The sequence below is a fragment of the Microtus oregoni genome, unplaced genomic scaffold, assembly GCF_018167655.1.
Source record: "Microtus oregoni isolate MIOR12 unplaced genomic scaffold, Mior012 000005F_ref0000423, whole genome shotgun sequence".
Classification (NCBI taxonomy): domain Eukaryota; kingdom Metazoa; phylum Chordata; class Mammalia; order Rodentia; family Cricetidae; genus Microtus; species Microtus oregoni.
Window position 1 is genome coordinate 65,731,440 of NW_024543064.1, and position 24,087 is coordinate 65,755,526.

Sequence of the window (24,087 nt, forward strand, 5' to 3'; positions counted from 1 at the left end):
AGTCAGGAGCCTCTAACGTAGATGGCAGTGGTCCCGGCTGCTGTCCATGCCCCACCTCATCGTGGACTGGGGCTGCTGCTCTGCTTCTCATTGGTAGAACTTGCCAGGATTCCTGGTTTCTTTATCATACTTGATATTTGCCTTTTTGCGTACTTTCTACTTGTTGGTTTGTTTTGATAAAGGGTATCTCTAATATAAACATTCCCAGAGGCTAAGCTTATTCATTTTGAACTAAAGTGAGTTTTTATTTTCTTGGAATCCTGTTCTCTTAGCACAGCTCCACATGAGTGAGGGACTTACTGGACAGAGATGTTGCTGACTTCTCCTGTAAAAAACAGTGGGCGATGGCAGCCTCTGTGCTTCAGCTACCCAGTTGCACTGCTTTATGTACATCTTCAGCTCTTGTCAGCTCCATGGAGATTTGTCTATAGGTCATTGTAAAGCTGTCTGCTGTAACGGCTCCAGAGGTGGTGGAATCTGGGAGAACGGAGGTGATAAATGAGGTTGCCTGGAATGTCATGTAATAACCAACTTTATTTCTGCTGCACTTGGGAGCAAGAGCACATATAACACATTCTAAGAACAATTCAATGTTTTGAAACAATTGAGATCACAAGACTAGTTTCTTGTTTTCTCAAAAGCACTCGGAATTGTCTTCACACGACTCCGTTCTTGGACCGTGTTCCGACAGTTTCCCCTTTATGACTTTATGAAGGTATATGTTATGTGTGATGTAAATTTCTTCTGTGGAAACATAAAATTCTTTTTAAAACTATATAGGTGGATAAATGAATTATGTTGAATTGATTTTATTGACCGAACTTTTAAGACTGAGGGAAGATCTGTAGTGATCTGTAGTGTAAGGATTCTCATACTTGTAATAACTGGCTCCTTGCTAGATCCTGTCCTTGCACTTGTAGTTGGCAAACTTTTCTATTAAACAATGTGCATAATCTCCATTATGGTTCTATTTTAGGTAGCAACATTAAGAGGCACTCATAAATTAATTTGTTTATTTATTGGGCACATAAAAGATCTTTGAGGTGCAAATAATCTGCCAGAAATTAAAAAGTAAAGTTCATTTTGTGTCTCAAATTACATAACAGATAATGTCTTTTGCTTACTTCATACTACGTTTTAGACATGGACCTTTTTTGCTATCTTAGACTGGCCTTAAACTTGAGATCTTCCTAACTCAGCCTTCCTAGACCTGGAACTGTAGGTGTGCACCCATGCCTGGGTTAGGAATCCATTTTAATATATAGTTTAAGACTCATCAAAATGTGCCTTTGTGCGTTTCCCTAAGAGTATAAATTTTTAAGGTTAAAAACCATTCTTTTTGTGGCGTAATTAAATGACAGTTTTAAATAAGCGGGCTGTTTTCACTAGGTAGGTTTCTATTTATATGAGACCTCAGGAGCAGGGAAGACGCCAGGGAAGTCGGTGACGTCTACTAACCCCCTAAACAGATGATTTCCATACTGCAATGATACTTATTCTCCAGTGACTTTACTCTTGCGGTGCCCTTCGCCCGGTCCTTTGTAACACCAGAGCTTGTACTGTAGTGGTTAATTTCTTATAGAGAGACCATCTATTCTTGGAATGGGGTTTGTTCATTCTGGCTTACTGTAGCAGAAGTCCAAATAGTTTTCACTATGAAAACATACCATAGGCATTAGGCCCTAGTGTGTGGGATCTTCAGCCTGTCACAAATTTTATTATGCCATCTGCTTCAACCTGAGCTGTGTGTCTTCTGCCGGCAGACTTTGCTGAAGTTGCCATGGCTCGGGATAAAAAAAATCAGTCTTGGCAAAAGAAACTTGCTTTTGAAAAAATAATAATTGATCATGCCTGCTGTATGTTTTAAAATAAGCATTTGAAAGAATTCCCAGAAGCTTTCTCCCTCTTTTTCATGGTGACTAAAGGTAGCTAATACAGTGGTAACTTTGGTAACTAAATAAGTTTTCTGTTTTATTTTTAAGAATGGGTGACAAAGTGTTATTGGGGCACAGGATAAAGTGTTTCATAGAATTCATCATTGGATGCTCTTTACTTTGTCTTTCTAGGAGTGGCATTTCAAGTGACTGTATTCTGTTAATCGCACAAAGGTGGTAGCAACATGGAAAAGCCTCTTTGTCACACAGTGTTGTTTGGTACATGATATTGTGTAGTCCCATCATCTATGAATTGGAGCTGATGCTAATGGAGGAGTTGTGTGGATAAATGTTTATTCTGAATATATGTTTTGAAGGCCTATTCTGTGCAAGGCATTTCTCTAGAGGACAGAGACCTGGAAGTAGACAGAATTGTTGGATCCCTCTACTGGGGAGTTTTCTGTTCTGGTTACCTCCACTGTCTGGAGTGGAAGTGCTGTGGCAGTGGGTGTGTGTCAACAGCATGGAAATGCTGTCCTAGTTAGCATTAACTGTCAGGTTGTCACAGCCAAGAGTCTACTGAAAAGGGAGTCTTCGTTGAGTAATTAATTGTCTTTATTTAAGTTTGACTAAAAATGTTTCTGAGCCATTTTCTTGATTGTTAGTTGATGTAGGAGGGCCCAGCCCCCTGAAGGCAATACCATCCTGTGGGCTGCTGGTCCTGAGCTGTAGACATAAGCTAGCTAAGCATGAAGCCTATGAAAGACTGAGCCAGAAAGCAAGCTGGCAAGTTGCACTCCTCATGGTTCCTGCCTCCTTCTTCCAGCCTTGATTCCTACCTTTCCTTCCTTCAACAGTGAACTGTGGCCTGTGTGTAGGCCACATAAACGTTTTTCTCTCCAAGTTGTGTTTGTTCGGAGTGTTTTATCTGTCACAACAGCAGATAAAACTCGAATAAGAGCTCTGGAGAGAAGCAGGGCAAGGGTACATAGAGCAAGGTGCTTGGATAGACTCTCCGGGAGGCTTCTATAGCAAGGTTGAGTAAGCAGGAGGATAACAAGCAAATGTGAATATCTTTCTCTGGTTGTGGTGTGAACACCTTGATATAGTGTGAGATACAGTGAGGAGGTCAGCATGGTTTTAGAGCTAAGGGAGGGATGACCAAGGAGGGGAATAGCCTTTCTGAACATAACTGGATGAATCTTTCTGACACATAATTGTAGACAGAAAAGGTCCAGCTAGGACTGACTGTGTATACTTCACAGGAAAGATTGCCCGTCTACATGACACATAGACTGCTTAGTTAGGACTGACTGTCTACACCATACAGTTAGGATTGACCATCTATCGTACACAATTAGAAGTTGTAGTGATATTTCATTTGTATTTTATTAAATAAAGCTTGCCTGAAGATCAGAGAGTGAAATAGCATACCATCCGGAAGTCCAGGCACAGATATGCTAGGCCTGTAGGCTAAATATGGCTGCTCCAATGTTACAAAAGAACTTTTGGTGACTGTCCTGGTAGCACAATGTCTGTGTCATTTCTAGAACTTTAGAAGTTGCTTACAATGCACTTCCTGCTTATTTAGGTAATATTATATCCTTCTGGATTCTTTGATCGAGTTGAAGACTAGATAGTTATAATTATAGTTTTTTTTAGTTATGGTAAAAAATATATTAGATATAAAACTTTAGACTCACGTGATAGAGTATTTTCCTTAATTTGCCCAATGTAAATGGACTAAATATTGTAACTATAATTCTTGTTTGATACCTGATTTGTATATGTATTTTTGCTGTGTTAAAGATAAAACCTTTCTTTTTAATTAGACAGAAAAGGGGAGGTGATGTGGGATGCTCTTCTATATGTGTGTTGCTTTTACTGGTTAGTGAATAAAGCTGTTTTGGCCAATGGCTTAGCAGAGTAAAGCCAGGCAGGAGATCCAAACAGACATATATAAAGAGTAAGCAGACTCAAGGAGATACCATGTAGCCACCGAAGGTGAAAAATGTCAGAACATTATCAGTAAGCTACAGCCTTGTGGCAATACATAGATCAATAGAGATTTGTTAATTTAGTTAATAAGAACTATCTAGGAATATGCCTGAGCCATTGGCCTAACAGTGTTGTAATTAATATAGTATATCTGTGATTATTTGGGTCTGGGTGGCCGGGAATGAAAACACAGTCTCTGTCTACAAGAACTGCTAACTGTCTACACTGCTTTCACTTAGCTTTACTTAGAGCTATGTAAGAGCCATTTTGATGTACTGTTTTGCAAAACATAATAATCTTTTTTCGTGTTGTTATCCCAGGCTTAGCAGGAATTGGCCAGATTGTCTGTTCAGTCTAATGGTTTTGAGAAACATTAACCCAAAATTAAAGAGATATGTGGCCTCAGGGCTACTCTTGCGTCTCACAAGAATGCATAATGACTGCACTTGACTTAGACACACTAGAATTGTTGCTATTAATCTCTGCATCCTCCTAGGTCAACTTTGCTACTTTAGCAACTACCAATGCTGACCCTGCCCACATACCTCAGCTCAGCTCTGCTATAATTCCTACTCTGCCAAATGAATCACTTTTACTATCTCCAAATAATGGGAACCTGGAAGCTCTTTCTGGACCTGGTGCTCCACCTGTTATGGATGGGAAGCCAGCCTTTGATGAACTTGATCAGCTCATCAAAAATATGGCCCAGGTAAGAGCATTTCTCCTTGTGACTTAGCAATTGATGTATTTAAGAAGGTGTCTGAGTCCTGGATAATTTGAGGAATGCAGTAGCATTTATAACAAACTCCTGAACAATTTTGGAGTAAAAAAGAATTTTGGGGAATTTGTATGCTTCAGACTTTTTAATTATATTATATTTTATTTTTTAAAATTATAATATATTATTTCCCCCTTTACTCCTGCAAAATCCTTTTAAATTCATGGTCTCAGCTCCCCTTTCTCCCCCCTTCCCTCCCTCTCTCCCTTCCTCCTTTTCTCCCTCCTCTCACTCCCTCCCTCTCTATTGTATACACACACACACACACACACACACACACACACACACACCTTGGGTAGATAACACCAATAAAATAAAGCAGTAAATGTGGGTATTTTTACCTGCCTAGCAGTGTGAGTTGCAATGAAGTCAGCATAGCTGGAGGTCAGGGAGTGAGAGACAGATTTCTAGGTGACAGGGAAGAGGGATCTGGACCAAAACACTAACGAACCTTTTTAAATGAAATTGTAGATAAAATATTGCATTTCTGATAAATGTAGTTAGGATTTATCATCTATATTGCTTTTAGTTAGTTTTATTCCCACCCCCCCCGTGTGTGTGCATTCCAAAATTCATAAATACATCCTGATTAGTCTGTACAACATTATTTGCATGCTTAATTTCAAGGCTGATGTTTGGAAAAATGATCACATTCTAAATGGGGTATTTTGTGCCGCATTCCAGAAATATTCTTCTGGAAAAGTGAAAGGCTCTATTCTAGGCTCTATTCTAAACTCTTCTTTTTCCACTTCCTTCTTTTCGACAAACAGAGTAATGTCCCAATAAGATGACTGTTAGCTGTAATTATGGTTTTTGTTTTGTGTACCTTTGATTTTGAGATTTTTAGTTTGATTTTGATTTTGCTAGGTAATCTGGGTTGTAATGCTGGCTCGTATTCCCTGTGTAACCTAAGCTTGCATAAAACGCTCTATCCCCAATCTCAGTCTCAAGAGCTAACATTTAAACAATGCACCATTGCTGCCAGCTTGTAATTGACTCTTAATCTTATTTCCTTTTTTTGTTTCATGAACAGGGTCGCCATGTGGAAATATTTGAGCTCCTCAAACCTCCGTGTGGAGGCCTTGGGTTTAGTGTTGTTGGGCTCAGAAGTGAAAACAGGGGAGAGTTGGGGATATTTGTACAGGAGATTCAAGAGGGCAGCGTGGCTCACAGGTGAGACTGGCACAGCCTCTTCTGTGTTTTTGATGTAACAATCAGAAAGATTTTGATCACTATGGGGGGAAATGGATACAAACAAAAGATGAAATAATCAGATGTTAACCAGTTTTGGGAGTCATTAATATTTGGGAGTATGAATCAGGTCTATTAAAATGAGCTGCAGGGTGGGTGAGATGGCGGAAGTGTCTGCTGTGCAAATGTGAGGGCCTAGGTTTGTATCCACACAGAAATGAATGGAAAAGCCAGATGAGGAGGTCCGCATCTCTAACCCAGCACCGGGTTCGCAGAGCTAGGCAGATGCCAGTGTTTTCTGGCCTGCCAGTCTAGCAAAGCACGCGAGCTTCGATTTCGCCAACAGGCTGTCACAAAATCGCGGTGCAGAGTGGTAGAGAAAGATCCTTGAGGTCAACCTGCGGCCTCTCTGCACAGGGGAATAAGCAGTCATGCAGATACATGTTTACATCACACACATGTACACAAGTAAAATGAGAGCTTTTAAATAGTCATTAATTACATTTTAGTTAGGAAAGGAACTTTTGAATGTAATCTTCCTTTTCACTGTTATATTTTGGGCTCCTTTTGACTTGAAATTACCGGAACTGCCTCATTATAATTTCAACCATGTGTCTTTTATATGCTCAGAACAGGAAGAAATGCATGTTTATGTGGCAGGCTTTCTTGGACCACGAGCCCCTGAATCTTGATACAGAGACTTATTATTAGTTATGAATTCTGAGCCCTATCTTATGCTTGTTCTACTATCTCTTATGATTTAATTTAACCTGTTTTTCTTCATGTATTTTTTACCTCAGGGCTTTTTAACTTTCTTTCATTCTGTATGTTCTATCCCACATCTGGCTGCCTGAAGGCTGCCTGGTTGGCTGGCCTTGGGCCGCTCTCTCTATTTCTCCCTCATTCTCTTTCCCTTCTCCTCTCTCATGCCTATATAACTCCTTCTACTTATTCTCCCTGGCCACCAGCCCCGCCTATCCCCCTACTGCCAAGCTATTGGTTGTTTAGGTTTTTATTAGCCCAATCGGGTGCCTTACACAGGCAAAGCAACACATCTGTACATAGTTAAACAAATGTAGCATAAACAAATAGAGCACATCTTTGCCTAGCTAAAGTAATCTTCCACTACAAGTTCATTTTTAAAATAAAGGATCAGTTATAAATGAGTGTTAAGGGTTAGTCAGCAGATGATGAAAAGGCAAACTTTGACAGTGATTCAGGTAGCAGAGGAATTGCCACAAGCACTGGAGCCAAATCCTTCACGTTTCAAAGTAGAAGCTTTAAAAATATGTATGTTCTACATTAGGATTACAGGTACCTGAACTCTTAGGTCACAGGAACTGTCATTTTCTTGAGAATATTCACATCTTTCCTTACTTCATTTCCTTCCTTGATAGAGATGGCAGACTGAAGGAGACAGACCAGATCCTTGCCATCAATGGCCAGGTCCTGGACCATACAATCACACACCAGCAGGCTATTAGCATCCTGCAGAAGGCCAAGGACTCTGTGCAGCTGGTTGTTGCCCGAGGCGCCTTGCCCCAGGTCTCCAGCCCCCAAATTTCCCGCTCTCCATCTGCAGCCAGCACAGTTTCAGCCCACTCGAATCCAGTGAGTAGACAGGAACAAAATGCAGCACTGGTCCTTTTCAGTTCTGATCACTTTCCAATGCCTGTCATTTCTTTATGCCTCAGAGCTTTGCTTGCTTTCAGTTCTTAGGTTTTTACTTTTTAAAATATATTCCTACTTGGGATATTTATTTCTGAAATATGATTAAGTTTGGAATTTCTAAACAACCTTTATTTTGCAAAGTTTGATTGTTTGACAGCATTCATACAGAATGGAGTCTCTTAATAAAATTTTCTTTACCTGTAAGCAGAGAAAAACCTTTAATTTGATTTGTTTTATTTTCCTTTTCTTTCCTCCCCTCCCTCCCTTCCTTCCTTCTGTGTGCGTGTGTGTGTGCATGTGCCTGCATCCTTGCATGCTTTAAGGTATGTGCCACCATACCTCATGTGGTTATAGTTAGCTGTCAGTGATGGTATAAACTTATACAAATTAGCATCTTGCCTCAAGGCATGATTAGGCAGAGGATTCTCCTAATCTAGTGCAGCTGTTGTGCTAGACGTTTCTTTACAAGGAAGTTTTACAAATCTTCTACAGAATCAATACCTGTTTTTTGTGGGTTAATTAAGTCACTGTAATGATATCTTGATAACTATAGGAAGAATCATATCAATAGTGGTAATGGTCTTTTGAAAGGGAAGAATACTAAATGAAAAGCTGGACTTGGTTAGCACCCACGATTCTGTATGACCTCAGTATTTAACGCCAGTGAACTCACCCAACGCTCTTGTTCTAGGTTCACTGGCAGCATGTGGAAACTATAGAGCTGGTGAACGACGGCTCAGGCCTGGGATTTGGTATTATTGGGGGAAAGGCAACTGGTGTGATAGTCAAGACCATTCTGCCTGGAGGAGTGGCTGACCAGGTGAGCTCCTGTGATACATAGGTATTTTTCTGTTCACGCATGTGTGGCTTCATCATTTAGATCGTCTGTTAAAAGAAGGAAAACTCGATCAACTATAAATCTTTCATTTCATAGAAGTGACCTTCAAATATCCTCTGAGACTTGGAAGAGAATTCTTGAAAATGGACATGGATCTTACTTAAAATACAGTTATGGGCAATGCACTAAACACCCTGAAAACCCAGGGGCTGAACTAGGCTGATGGTTCCAGTTCCTGTAGAAACATCTACCCTTTGTTTGATAGTTGTTTATTTGTAAACCTAGCAGCTGCTTATAAAGCACACTATGTAAAAAAGTACACTGTTGTTGAGTTAAAACCAGCCTATCTTGCCCCTTTAGTGCTGGGTCCCTGGTTTCATCTTTGTATAGGACAAACAGTTCATTTTTTGCTTGGCTTATGAAATGTGCCCTTTATTATGCTTGGGAAATTGTTCAACATATTTATTACCTGTGTTTAATATTTCAACTTTACAGACTTATAAAGCTATGGTTTTCACTCATAGATTTGAACTTAAGTTGGGAAGCTGAGTTCACCAGATATTCATGAATGAAGCCTAGTTAAACAGCAACTCTTTAAATCATGCTATTAACAGTAGCATGACATTAAAGTGTTAACCAACATCTAGCAATAGCAAATGAACTTCATATGCTCAAGAGAGAAGGGATAACACCATTTATATATTTTCCTTAGGACACACAAAATACAAATACATTCACATTTAAATATACTAAAATAAAGTTAAATTACAAGGTTAATCCTTACTTGAACTGGCCACATTCTTGGTGTCCCTCAGCCACCTGACACTAGTAACCTGCGCTGGACAGTGCAGAGTAGCCTGTCATTTCAGAGTCTTTCAGATTCTGTTCATATCTCTCATCTGAGTTTTCCTTTCACTAGGGTGTTTGCTACAAATGCGTTCTTTAGTATTTATAATTGGAATGCCAGACAGGAACTGTAGGAGCATTCCAGTACTGTCTTGTGTTTTGTTTCACAATCTAATTAATATGAGCTGTGTTGTCATAGTGATTTCATACTTCATCTATGCTTAATGATATTTTCTTCTTGATCTTTATTTTTATTTTATTTTATTATTTTTTTTTTTTTTGTTTTTCGAGACAGGGTTTCTCTGTGGTTTTGGAGCCTGTCCTGGAACTAGCTCTTGTAGACCAGGCTGGTCTCGAACTCACAGAGATCCGCCTGCCTCTGCCTCCCGAGTGCTGGGATTAAAGGCGTGCGCCACCACCGCCCGGCTCTTCTTGATCTTTAAAACAAAAAAAAAATCAGTCATCTTTTTTCCTTGTGAGTTCTTAACTAGAAATAAAACTGAAAAAAAAATCATACTAGCTATTGATTTAACAAACTATTCGAGTTTCATTTGCTGTCACAATCTTGAATGGTGCCAGAGTGATTCAGAAGACAATTAATGTGTGTACAACTACACATTAAATTCCATGTGATTGACCAATGCCTTACTATTGTCATTTTCATATTGTCTCTAGGTCATTTAGAATTTTTAGTGCAGTTATTTTCACAATACCTTAATTGTTTGAACTCTTTTTTTTTTTTTTTTATTCAGCATGGGCGATTATGTAGTGGAGACCACATTCTAAAAATTGGGGACACCGACCTGGCAGGCATGAGCAGTGAGCAAGTAGCACAGGTCCTCAGGCAGTGCGGAAATAGAGTTAAGCTGATGATTGCTAGAGGTGCTGTAGAAGAAACCACAGCACCCTCCTCATTGGGCATCACCCTCTCCTCTTCCCCAGTTTCTACATCAGAGATGCGTGTAAGTAGCTGGAAACAGTGACTATACGGTCTAAAAAAATAGCATGCAGAAATTAAACTCACTGATGCTGTATGTAAGCATTAACAGACTCGAACAGAGAGCATGTGTAGAGATACTAATGCTTTATTTATCGACAGTAGCTTGCTTAAAGCTTCTATGTGATAATTTCACACTGTCCTGTATACGGATAGTATTTTGAAGCACTTATGAAATTTTAGGGTGCTTTTCTTAAGCATGCCTGTATTTGAGCCTGTCTCTTTGTCTTAACTAGAAGCCTTGTTGTAAACTGGGTCATCATGCTAATCATGGCCTTTCAACAATTTTTCTTTAGAAAGTGGAAGTTGGGGACTGGGAGCTTGGAGTGTAGGAGTGAATGAGGCTAAAGAACCTCTGTGTCATCATTTTACTGAATATGAGCTGTTACCAGTCTTGTGACGTGAGGTTGTCATGTTGGGTAGTTGGTTAGAACAGCAGCAGTGTGCTCTGGCATGGTACAGGAGCATGAGTCACTGGTGTTGTGTCTTGTTTTATCTTAAGTTTGATATGAAAAAAATTGGAAAATTTCAAAACTCTTGTAAGTTAGAGGTTTACAGGACATAAGACTACAGTGGATTAAAAAAAAAAGTCCATCCAGAAATGTCTTAAATGTTTTAGAAACAAATTCTACCCTTTTCTAGATAATTATTTTTCTGGCACATGCCGGTCCTGTATACATTTCCCATAGATGTAAAATATCCATGTTTTCTTTCATTGAAATTGCTCTAACCACTGGTTATAAATTCTTATTTTTTAATAAACTAATAACTTCCATAGCCCTTTAAAAACTTTATTAGAACACTCGAATTTTCCATGAGTCTGTTGTTTTTAGACAAGATTCGGTTGCTATTTTTTACAGAGAGAAAGAAGAAAGCAAGCTTGTTTATGAAAGTGTTCAAATGGCATTCTTTTGTGGAAAACAAAACATTTTATTCAGCAATATATAAATGAATGCAATACCGAAAACTACTTGATGTAATGAAAGCTTAGGACACTGTCTATTCTCTGCATATCATCATTTCTGAAGCTTGTGCCCCGTTTAAAACCATTCGATAGTCAAATTGCCACCCTCTAAAATAGCACTCGAATAACTTATTAAAAATAGAAAACACATTTGTTTCAATTGAAGCAGATTTCATCCTGTCATTTTCTTGTAATTATCTAAACTTTAAACTTTTGCTAAGTTTGCACAGATAATTATGTGCAATGGAAAAAAAAAACGAGTCCAACTTTCCTTGCAAAATTATACTTCATTTAGGTGGACCATCAGTGAGATAACTGTTTAAAGGAAGTCAGAAAATGTTATAAGCCAGCACCAACCTGCGTGCCTGGTAAAGCCCATTGCCTTGATTTTTCTAGGGTTTATTGGAGAGCCTGCTGATATCACACCAATGGATGGGACCAATGGCTTATTGGTAGCACGTGCCAGTTCACTAATGCTTTATTTAGGGATATTTGCCCTTTAATTCAACATACAATTAATAACTGCATTAAGTACATGATACGGAAGGCTCAGGCGTGAGTAAGCCCTTTTCAGCTACCATCCTAGAGCAAGAAGATGCCAATATGCCAGTGTAGAGAGGCACACTTTCTTTATGAATATCATCAATTCTGTGAAAACTAAAGAGTGATATAATAAACTTTCTTGGTGCCATTAAATTCTTTTATAAATAAGTCATCAGCCTATTTATACCATGGCTGTGGGAGAGTCACTAATATTCATGGTGCTAGACTCAACTACAAATAGTTGGTAAGAGTAGAAGCTCTCTGTGGAGGCTGTGGCTCTACATTGTACAGTCTTACACGCTGTATGTCATTTACAGACAGGAACCCTGCAGCCAAACTGTTGGGATTTGAATTCCACATCTCCAGATATTATCTCTTTGTCCTAGGAAATGCATATATGCTGCTTTCCTCAGGGAAAAGTCGATACAATTAGACCTGTCTCACTGGCTTACAAGTGACGTGGGCAATTCTAGATAGTTAGGAGGAATAAGAAACAAAGACATGTGGAATGTCTTACAATGAAACTGCTCCATAAATGGCAGCTGGTCCTTATTCTTCTTGGTAGGTGGCTGTCCAGAAAGACTAAGTGACAGCTCCAGATCTTAACTTTTTTATGTTTATTCAAAACATGACTTCTTTGAACTTTAAACATCCCAAGTTCTTCAGAAATGATGATGATCTATGTATGAAAATGCTTTAATAACAAGAATCTATTTAATCTTTAACATTTTATGTGTACAGTAGTTTGTCCAAGAAGGGGAGGTCCAGCTTTCTTCTCTGCATTCTTTTCTGAACAAAACCATGCAGTCTATATTTTCTGCATGTGAAGGGCCAATTCTCTAGCACAGTTAGTAATATCTTAGTTCAGATTAATCCCGAATTGCATCTTTGACTTTTTAAATTCTGCCTTATTTTTCTTATGTGTTGCTTTATCTAAAGAGTTATTTCTTAATACTATTTTAGGTTGATGCGTCTACTCAAAAAAGTGAAGAAAGTGAGATGTTCGAGGTGGAACTCACTAAAAATGTCCAAGGATTAGGAATTACCATTGCCGGTTATATTGGAGATAAAAAATTAGGTAATATTAAACCTTAAATATTTTCTGAATATCGCAGTTGCCTAATATCTGTCTTGTGAGATTTTCAGTCATTAAATGGTTTCCTTTGGTGAATAGTAGTTGACAGCTTTCTTAGAATGAATTTGGTAATGGTGACTCTGATACAACAGGCTGAACAATTGCCTTATTCTTTGTACTAGATGCTTTTGTGGCTTGTTACTAGATACTTATTCATAATTAAGATTTTCATTTGAAAGGTAGAAGGTGGCTGTTCTTTGTGCTTTTTAAATAGTGAAAAATTACTTATTTCTAATCTTAGAGCCTTCAGGGATCTTTGTGAAGAGCATTACAAAAAGCAGTGCTGTGGAGCATGATGGGAGAATCCAAATTGGAGACCAAATTATAGCAGTAAGTTACATGTTTAATACTGGTTTTTGCTATTTTCATGATTAAGAATTATGTTCTCTGGGATTGGAGAGATGGTTTTTTTGGGCAAGAACATCTATTATTTTTTCAGAGAACTTGAGTTTGGTTCCTAGCACTTGTGTTGGGCAACCTAAAACTACACCCACACACATACATGTGAATAAAAATAAAATTTTAAAATGAAGAAATAATTCCTTATGTATCTATGTATGTAGTTGTGAGTGTAGTATGCATGCAATTGGATGTTTGTGTGCATATGTGCTCATTTGGCCGTGAGTGCCAAAGGCCAGAGGTCAGTGTTGGATGTCTTCCTCTATAGCTTTCTGTGTTTGTTTGTTTGTTCTTTGGGACAGTATTTCTCACTGAGCCTGGAGCTCATCAGTTAGCCAGACTAGCTGACAGGTGAGTTTCTTTAGATCTGCCTATCTTTGCCTCCTCCTTTTTGAGGTTAAAGACTAAACTGCCATGCCTGGATTTTGGGGATCCTGGGGATCTGCAAGTCAGGTCTTCATATTTGTAACTAAATTTACCCATAACCTGTGTGCCAAATATGCTGAATTTACTTTGTAAAATTCTAAATTTATTGACATTGATTTTTGTGTGTTTGTATTTCTGTTTTATACATGTATGTAAGTATGTCTGTCTGCCTGTGTTTGCATATACAAAGGCCAGAAGTTGACACTGGGTGTTTCCTTTTATCCATCTATGCCTTATTTTTGAGATATGGTCACCGATTTGCTAGACTGGCTGATCTCTAGTGAGCTTGCTATTTCCAACTTTTAGCACTAGGGTTATATACCTGTACTACCACACTCATCTGTTCACGTAGGGATTGTGATCCCAACATAGGTCCTTGTGGTTGGACAGCAATCATTTTACCTGATGAACCATCTCCATAACCCCAGATTCATTAATTTAATCGAGCTTTAGTGGCTTGAGACTGTCATTATAATTGCCTATTTTATTATTTTCAAATTAAATGGAACATTTTATAGAAGCTTTATTTTTCCAAAGTCTAAATGGAAATTTGTTTCTTATGTAATTTTTCTTATGTTTTTGAATTATGATCATAATGAATTTGTTACACTAACTATATATAGTACTTTTTTGTGGAAGTATTCTGAAGGAAGACTCATGTTTACTATAACTGGACCTAAATCTCAGGTCTGTACATTTTTAACCTTGCAGTATGACAAAGTCAACTAGATAGGCTCCTTCCAGTTCCGTAAATGCATCGGAGAGAGAGAAATGAATCCAGACATCTTTAATCTGGTCATTATGCTATTGTAGTAATGTGTGTTTTAAGTATGTGGCTCTTTTAGGTAGTTAAGAAAAAAATCTCACCTATTGTTCAGTGAATACAGGGTTCTTCAAGTTGCTCTTTGCTCCAGAAATTATTTTGGGTTAAATACACTAAGGAAACCTGTAGAGGATATGATTCCTTCAAGGATTTCAAGTCCACAGTGAAAAACTGAAGACCGTGAGATGACCCAGGGCAAGGAAACCTATTTGTTCATCTCTTCTATCTAATTTTCTGTAATTATAATATCTTTCTCTTTGCCAGTGTTTATTTTACTATCATTTTGAAGACCTTGGTGGAGAATACTGGTTTTTTATTTTATCATTAATTACATCTGTTATTCCCTTGGAATCTTAATAATCAGAACAAGCCAAGTTAAGATGAAAGAGTCCTTACTCACAGCAGTGGTTTATACATAGTACATGCCAAGGAGCAGCTCAATACTGTTGGGTGACAACTGGACAAACAGAATTTAGTATGCAGATGTCATGGTTTGCTTTTTGATTGACCTGCTAAAGAAAGAAATTCTGTCACACACTGCAACATTGATCAGTATTGAAGATGTACTAACAAGTTGTAAAAAGACAAATGTGTGACCCCACTGACATGACCCAAACATGTCAGAGAATGGGGAGAGGGGCTTGGGTTTGTGGAGTAGAGTCAGGTGTTTGGAAGTTGTCACTCAGCATGGCAGTGACTCCTCTACATGTTGAAAACAAAACAAAAACAAAACAAAACAAAACTAAAAAAACCTTGAGAGCTTTGATAAACCAGTCTGAAAACATTTAACACTAAGAACTGGATGGTAAGAAGATGCGAAATTAGTAGGGTTCTTTGTTACATATTTTCTATCACATTTAGGGTAAAAAGAATAAAGACTATTACTTCTGCCCTTGGAAAGTCTACAGCATATCTCTTAGAGTTTTCCTGGTGTCAACACTATGAATTCTTAACAGTATCCGTTTACTTCTTTATGTTCAATTGAAAGATCAAGTTGAGCTTCCTACTCATTTGGATATTAGCTGAAGGCTTCCTCGGTATGTTTCTATCTCACCATGAATGGAAATGAACCACTGTACACTTTTTATTTTGTGAGTAAGGGAGAGATGATAGACAATGTGAATCCCTGTACAATTGTCCTAGTTAGCATTACCATTGCTCCTGATGAAACACCATGACTAAAAGCAATGGGGGAATGTTTACCACTCTAAAAGCAGTGGGACTTGGGAGAATGGAGCCTGTAAATGAGGTGGATTAAAGTCTCATGCAATAGCCAGCATTATTCAAAACATCAGACAGCTTATACTGTGAGAGTTAAGAGAGGTCCCTTGAGTAAAGCTCTTGTGAGTTCAAGCTGGATACAATCACAAGGACAATCCACCTGTGTCAAAAACATGTTTTTCCATTGAGGCATGTAACAGTTTAAACATTTAATTGAATGACAGCAGCAAGCAATAGTGAGTATCTGAAGTAAACGCCTGTCTGCTGCACCCTAGCAGAGCACAAAGGCACATTCCAAGGACAATTCCATGTCGTGATGAAACTGAAATCACGAGACCCTTGTCTTGGTGTGTTCTCATAAGCACTCAGAATTTTCCCCACATGACTCCATTCTTGGACCATTTTCCAACAGAGGAGGAAAAGGTGTACTTGGTTTAATATCACTGAAGGAAGTCAGTATGTCAGACAGCAGGAACCTGGAGGTAGGAGCTGATGCAGAGGCCATGGATGGGTGCTGCTTATTGTCTTGCTCCTCATGGCTTGCTTAGCCTGCTTTCTTATTGAACTGTGAACCAGCCCAGAAATGGTTGGGTCCTTCCTCTTTAATCCTTAGGAAATGCTCTATAGATTTGCCTCCTGCCCCATTTTATTGAGGAATTTTCTTAAATGAGCTTTCCTCCTCTCAGATGACTATAATTTTTAATGAGTTGACTGAAATCTATCCAGCACAATAATGGTGAGTTAAAAGTTTGCATTTTTATTCCTTCAAATATCTATATCAATTCACTAGACAGTGTTTCAAGTTAGCATTATAAGTAATTTATATATTCTTTAATTTATACCTTTAAATGTATAATTAAGTGTCTGTTTATATACTTCCAATGTTGGACATTCAGCATTGCAATTGGTTATAGAATATTTTCATTACTGTATTCCTTACTTCTTGCTTCCCCTATCTTTTTAGGCTTGTGCAGTCTGGGGTCTACTTCTGTCTCTGTAGACTTGCCTTTTCTATGTTACAGAGTTAATTTCCACCTCCTTTCATTATTAGGTAATGTTTCACTGTGGGTAGATTCTCCACTTTTACCTATTAGTTCAGCCATGAGAGGTGTTTTCCTTTGTTGGCTGGGAGAGTTAAGGATGCTGTGAACGTTTTCATACAAAGTTCTATGAGGATACGTTTTCACGTTTTTTGTGTATATATTTAAGGAATGGAATTAAGAAATGGCTAGATCTTAGCCATTTATAGCTCTGTGTTTATCCATTTAGCAAACTTTTTTTTTTTTTTTTTTTTTTTTTTTGGTTTTCGAGATAGGGTTTCTCTGTAGCTTTTGGTTCCTGTCCTGGAACTAGCTCTTGTAGACCAGGCTGGCATCGAACTCACAGAGATCTGCCTGCCTCTGCCTCCCGAGTGCTGGGATTAAAGGCGTGTGCCACCACCACCCGGCCCTATTTAGCAAACTTTTAAAAATTTTTAATTATAATTTAATTATATTAGTTCTCCTTTGACTTTCCTTTCTCCAAACCCTCCCATATACCCCTCTCTATTCTCTTTCACATTCATTCCTCTTAATTTTTAATTGTTACTGCATATGTGTGTGTGTGTGTGTGTGTGTGTATGTGTGTGTGAATATTTCTAAATATAATCTGTTCAGTCTGTACAATATTACTTGTATGTATGTTTTCAGGACTGGCCAATAAGTACTGGGCAGCCAGTTGGTATGCTCTTCTCTGGGGAGAGCCACCTCATCGGTACCCAGCTTTCTTAATTTGCCTGTAGCTTCTTTGTGTAAAATTAAGGCTCATGGGTTTTTCTCAGTCCTTTTGGATATTCACTGGTGCTGTCTTTTAGCAAGCTTTTTGATTCAGTTATATTACCCTAGGACAGAATATAATGTCCCTTATATTTCCCTTAAGAAAACATTAGACCTTCAAAGTACCTGGTATAGGACTTGCTGCATTAGTATATTTTAGAGAAATGTTTACTGAGGGAGTAGATTTATTATAAACTTTTAATTCTCAAAGAAACTTGCCTCCCCGTTGTCACTGTCTTTATTCTTATGTGAGTGATCCTCAGAGATTATTTCCTATTAGCCAAGGAAGGTGATAAAGACATGTACTTATAGAGGGGAGGTCTACTTTCCCTGTCTTCTATTTCTCTTAATAAGATTATTTCACTATCACCCATATTCTAATTTTACTATTAGCAACATTTTCAAATTTCGAAGTGCCTTAACCTTGGTAAGCACTGGGCAGCACTCTTGACCATGTGTTCAGTTAGTGCTAAGTGTCGCCCTCTTGTGGTCTTCCCACAATTGGTAATATTTCCTGTCTTCCTAGTTGGATTTTTACAACTATAGTCTTTATTTGTTCTGGTTTTGTTTTGACAACAAGTATTGAAGCAACAGTCTATTTTTAATTTGTATTTATTGAGGTGCCGAGAAGATTAAGAAATCATTTACTATTTTGAGGAAGCATTTATTTTATAATTTTAAACTATTTTGCTCTTCCTTTACAGATTGTAGTCTGTGGACCCCTAGTGTTAAGCTGTGTGCAGTACAGGGTCAGGAAAGCAGAAGTGATTTGACCCTAAACCTTCTTCTATTCTGGCATTCTGTGTAACAATTATTTGATAAAGGGACTCTTTCTCTCAAAATGTTAGCTAATCAACAGATAAAATCAGGATTCCTGTTAGGTAAAGTGACTCATAGTTGAAATCAATAATAGAATTATGATTGATATTGAGAAATGGCAAATGTGCCTTTAATACCCTGTAATAGAAATAGATTCTCCATCTCTGTTAGTAGATACCGGTTGTTGGAGGATGACTTGGAAAGCTACATAGAGTATCTAAGGAAGCCGGTTTTCTCCACTGTGTGATTGGTGTTTTCTTTATAATTTCCCCCGCTAATTGTGGAGCCTGTATCCATGCTAACATGATGGTGGATGTGCTCCTTTCATGACTAGAGGCAGTTTGCCTCTGTGCCTACTTCTGCTATTCTCCTGTGTGTGGTCTCACTGAGTCAGGCCCGACCCCATAGCTCTCCTGCAGGCAGGAGTGGACAGAGTTAAAGGAAGTTTCTCAATTGGTGTTTAGCTGGCTCAGGCTTAGGTATAGTCTGGCTGTTAATTGTTTATTTCCATGGAGCCTTGGGATTTCTTGTTTATTACCTTTTCACTCTATTAGTAATAACACTAGTTTCCATGTGTCCCAGTGCAGAGTACCATGCTCTGGAGCTCTGGGAAAGTAGGTGTCTTCATTCCATGTTCTACGTGCGAGTATTAAGAATCAAAACTGGAGTATAGTTTAAGATCTATTCCATTATAGTGTTTTTGTTTTGTTTTTGCTGGTATTATTCTGTGACATTTGGGCAATGGATACATTTTAAATTCAATTTATGAAGTTTTGAAAAGAAAAGCAAATACATTTTCCATACATATTTGTATAGAATCATTCATGTAAGTTTTTTTAATTAGTGAAACTTTTTTTAGAAAGAGTGATAAAAATTCATAGAAAAATTGGTGCTCTTGATTTTTAATGTGTCCTATTATCACAGGTAGATGGCACCAACCTTCAAGGTTTCACCAATCAGCAAGCAGTAGAGGTGTTACGTCACACAGGACAGACAGTGCGTCTGACACTAATGAGGAAGGGTGCAAGACAGGAAGCAGAACTCACATCAAGAGAAGACACCTCAAAAGACGTGGTTGTACCACCTGGTGATGCCACTGTCAGCAAAGGTAATGCCAAAGGACCTGGTCCTCAGACTTTTGCGTTATTTTAGTATTTTCTTCTAACTCTTAAGTAAATTATACAGAAAACTGTTTTTGGTATTAGCTGCAACTGTGGATTTGTGCATTAGACATCCATCTCTGCCAGTTACCCCCACTACCATTTCTCAGCTGCAGAAAAAAACTTTTCTACCTTCCTGCCTCTACATTAATTGGGGTGTCATCAAGGTTGTCTCTACAAGGGTGCAGTTTTGTTTGATGCTTTTAGAAAGTGCGTGGGTGGGTATACATGGTGTGTGTGCACACACACATGCCATATATGGAAGTCAGAGGACAGCCTCAGACGCCAGTCTTTTCTCCCTACCTTGTTTGAGACAGGTTCTCTTTGTTATTTACTGCTGTGTATGGCTGAGCTAGCTGGCCCACAAGCTTCTGGCGAATCTCCTCTTTTCACCTCTCATTTCACCATAGGAACAAATTAGAGACCCATTTTACTGTACATAGTTTTACATGGGTTCTGGGGATTCAAACTCAAGTCCTCAAACTGTACCAACTGAGTAATCTCCATCCCATGCTTGAATTTTTATTTGAAACACTGATAACTAATTACACATAATCTCCTTAAATTCTCAAATTGAATTCTAGAAATGCCATTTACTGGGTTTTAGAGATGTGTCTGCTGGTAGAGTTACTACTACTCAAGTCAGAGAACCTGCGTTCCACCCCAGACTCAATAAAAGCTGGGTGTGGTCGCGTGTTTATAATCCCAACACTGGAGGGAAAAGACTCTGGGAATCCCTGGGAATCTTTAGCCAGCCAGCCTAGCCTACTTGGCAAATTCCAGGTCCTGGTGAAAGACCCTGTCCCAAAAGCATTGGTGGAGAGCTCCTGAAGAAAGGCATCTAAAGTTAGTCTCTGGCCTCCACAGGCCTGTACACATGCATCTGAACATACATGAAGACAGACACCTACACACAAGCTCACAAATTCAAACACATATGTCACCTATAAGGTGAGGTCCATGAGTACCCATACAAATTATTGAAATAATCCCCTACACGGGGCTGTTGAGTGGAAAGCCATTGTTTGCAGCACTGTTGGACTTGTTGGTTTTGCACCATGTACTGTGTAATGCATTCCTAGGAGATGGGCAGGCCGGTTTTAGGAAAGCCCCAGCCCTCTTACAGGTTGATGGTAAGTACCTATGCTTACTGCAGAGTTTGTCGCTTTAAAATTGACCCCAATCAGTGATTCAAACAATGTGGGGTTAGAAAAATTCAAATGCTTTTATTATCTCATGGATATTAATTTATTATTATTGATTAATCTATTCAAATGTTTTTATCTTTAAGAAAATTATGAAACAGATGAAGAGTCTTTATCTTTGAGGCAAAATACCAGCATATTGCCAATTGAAGAAGAAGGTAACACTTAGATCCAGTCTTCTGTGTTAATTGTGGTTTAGAGAGGATGATTGCAAAGAACTTAAGCCTTTACAACAGTCAGTGAGTAACCAAACCATTAGAAATATGGTACTATCATCTCAGGAAAAACGATGTTTACAAATCTGTATTTATCAATAGGACTAACCGCTTTCTTAGATAAAAATAATTAACTTATAGTTGGTTAATTTTCTGAATTAGTCTGGTCTTTGACAGTTGTGTGTGTGCGGGTATGTGCATACATACACACACGCGTGTACACACATGCATGTGCATGCACCAGAGCCACTCTTGAGGCTTCAATTGATAATATGTGTAGTTTTAACTGAGTGTTGATGTGTTTCTACCCAATTGTGAAACAGTAGTAAAATATAAGTTATTTAAAAACAGACATGGAGACTCTGAGGTTTTAAGGAATGAAAATAATTGCTTTTTGTTGTGATGATTCTTTTCTGAGGCAGGCGCTTTCTATGTACCCCCGCTGGCCTTGAACTCATGATCTGTCCTCAGGCTCCTAAGTGCCAAATTTGAGGCACATCCTACCACTTCTGCGTGGAACTGTCCATTTGAGGAGGCTGATGTTTACATTTTAGTTTTTCAGGAGTTGCAAGTGTAATGTTGGGGACTTGGCTTGAAAGCAGTTCTACAGAGAATTTCTAAGCCTATCTAAGAATTCCCCTCACTGTAGATTTACTAGGATCCCTTGTTTTTAACGTATTTCACACCAGATCTGCCCTCTTTTTGTGCCATGTGCCTCCTGCTTCTTTTCCCCATCCCTGTTTTTGGGTATTTGGTAACTTAACAGCCACTGAGCAAATGGAAAACCCTTCCTCTGTGGTTGTGTGGATTCTGCTGGTCAGCAGGTCCCCAGAAACGTCTTCACTGTCTCTGTGTTATCATAATTGCATTTCTTCCTCTGCTGAAACTTCTAGTTTATTTTTATTATTTAAAGTGTTTTGTGTATGTAACGCTATCCAGGAAAGAAAATGTGTAGTGTTCATACATATTAATTACATTCTGCCATTTTTACACTAATTAGTAAAGAAAATACTTAGGCTAAAGTGAATATCAAGAGTGGGGGAAAGGATAAAAATACTTAGACCATGACTTGTAATAGGAAATGAAGATGGGCACGAGGGGTTATGTTAAAGATTCAGAATCATCTGTCTTGCTATGGAACAGGCAGCTAATGAGAAATTTGCATATGTATGTGGAAGGGTAGTTGGTGGTTGGCATCTCCAGACTTGAAATCAAGAGTTCTTGAATTATTAAAAACTAATGATAATAAAGCAGAAGTCTGGAAGTGGTTCTGATGTAGCTACTCTGTCCATCCTGACAGGGTGGGATGCCACGGCCCTTCTGCAGAAAGGTGACTCTCTGTGCAGGATGGTCACTTGACTGTCCACCAAGGTTGGAGAACAGGGCTCTGTGACTTTTTGTTTGTATGTTTACATTTCTGGAGTGTAGTCTAGGCAGAGGTGGAAGGCTGGAAGGGCATGGCCTTGGGTTGGCCGGATGAATACGAACCTCAGCAGTGTCATCTGGTTCCCCACAGCCCACTAGAATCCTGTATTATGTTCTTATTGAGCTGTGGGAATGCAAAGGAATGATTTAAGGTGAACTGGGGACTTCAGCATTGCCTCTGCTCCTAGAATTAGGTTTAAAATTTTCTTAATCAGGCCTACTTACTGCTGATTGTTACCCCTCCTGCACCTAATTTTATTTTGAAGAGAAAACTCTTATCCACAGAGATAGTTTCAGTCCTGTTTTGCTTCGTTTTGTAAGCTAGAGATTGAACGTAGGACCTTGCACATGAATGGACTACTTTCTGTCCTGAAGACTTTAAAAATAGTTACCAACTTTGTCCATTTTCTCCAGACAAAATTATAATATTAACTAAAACATGACGAACCTGAAGATCCCATGAGAGAGAAGGCAACTGGTAGAAATCTGAATTTTGGAATATTCCTTAAGTTCATTTAGAGACTGCGAGAGAATGGAGGTTTTTCTTTTTTTTTTTTTTTTTTTTTTTTTTTTTTTTTTTTTGGTTTTTCGAGACAGGGTTTCTCTGTGGCTTTGGAGCCTGTCCTGGAACTAGCTCTGTAGACCAGGCTGGTCTCGAACTCACAGAGATCCGCCTGCTTCTGCCTCCCGAGTGCTGGGATTAAAGGCGTGCGCCACCATCGCCCGGCTTGGAGGTTTTTCAAAAGAAAGCCATTTTGCGTAAAGGCTGAGTGATGTTAGACTGCCGTAGGGCTGGACCTGGGGCTCCACTGAGGAACTCTTCCAGAAACAGAGACCGATGGAGGTGTTCCTTTAACCACTAGCTTTCAGCTGCACGCTCTGCACTGGGAATTACTGACATCACTTGCTTGATGCCTTCCTTTCCTTTTGGCTAATTGGTGGGATTCTGACTACAGGCATTGGTCTTAATACACATTCTCAGCTTTTCATTATTTCATTCTCTTACTATTTCATGCTCTCCTGGTATTCATGGCGTTGTATATTATTAATTTATATTGTTTGGGAGGTAATATCATAGCTGCCTTTCCTCTGAAAACACTTTTTACTGTGAAATCACTAAATATAACCAGTAGATAAGCTTGTGTGTCTCAGAGCAGCCGAAACACTGTCATTTTAGTGAATTTTAGATAATATATGGAGACTTTAATGGAAAGTCCAAAATTTAAAAGGTGTTACATATACAAGCATTAGTCTAAGTTTGATCATTAAAATTCGGTTAACTATGAGGAACCCATGCATTGACTAACAAGTCTGACAAGGCAAAAGACAAAGGTTTTCCTTCCTTCCCAAAGGTGTAGAAGGTGAGTTTTGGGTGCTGGTAATAGCTTCAATACTTTGACTGTTTCAGGGTATCCATTGCTGTCAACTGAGCTGGAAAAAGCGGAAGATGTGCAGCAAGAGGCTGCCCTGCTGGCGAAGTGGCAGAGAATTATGGGAATTAATTATGAAATAGTGGTAGGTTAGCTTGCTCTTCATATTTCCTGACTTGTGCCTGTGTGTGACCATGAAATTCGTAGTGAAAATAAGATAATCATTGGGATGAATGCAAGAGGGAGATCAAGTTTCTAGAACTCTTCAAGGCTGTAATGGTAGCTAAGGAAGCAAAATACAAGGTTTACAAGCCACGTCATTGAAGTCCATACTCAGGTTAATGGGAGCACCTCTGCCTTCTCCTTGCTGGCTGT

The 24,087-nt window shown here is 38.7% G+C and overlaps 1 protein-coding gene across 12 annotated transcripts in view; it reads left to right on the forward strand.

Moving 5' to 3' along the window:
- Positions 1 to 24,087, forward strand: part of Mpdz (multiple PDZ domain crumbs cell polarity complex component) — a 155,553-nt gene that overhangs the window by 45,545 nt on the left and 85,921 nt on the right. For all 12 annotated transcript variants that reach the window (XM_041651581.1, XM_041651580.1, XM_041651586.1 and 9 more), the window contains 10 exons: positions 4,369 to 4,581; positions 5,684 to 5,823; positions 7,239 to 7,452; positions 8,204 to 8,332; positions 9,949 to 10,158; positions 12,664 to 12,778; positions 13,077 to 13,165; positions 19,262 to 19,445; positions 20,789 to 20,860; positions 23,751 to 23,857. In XM_041651581.1, the coding sequence (XP_041507515.1) occupies positions 4,369 to 4,581; positions 5,684 to 5,823; positions 7,239 to 7,452; positions 8,204 to 8,332; positions 9,949 to 10,158; positions 12,664 to 12,778; positions 13,077 to 13,165; positions 19,262 to 19,445; positions 20,789 to 20,860; positions 23,751 to 23,857 (1,473 nt within the window). The remainder of the gene's footprint in view (positions 1 to 4,368; positions 4,582 to 5,683; positions 5,824 to 7,238; positions 7,453 to 8,203; positions 8,333 to 9,948; positions 10,159 to 12,663; positions 12,779 to 13,076; positions 13,166 to 19,261; positions 19,446 to 20,788; positions 20,861 to 23,750; positions 23,858 to 24,087) is intronic.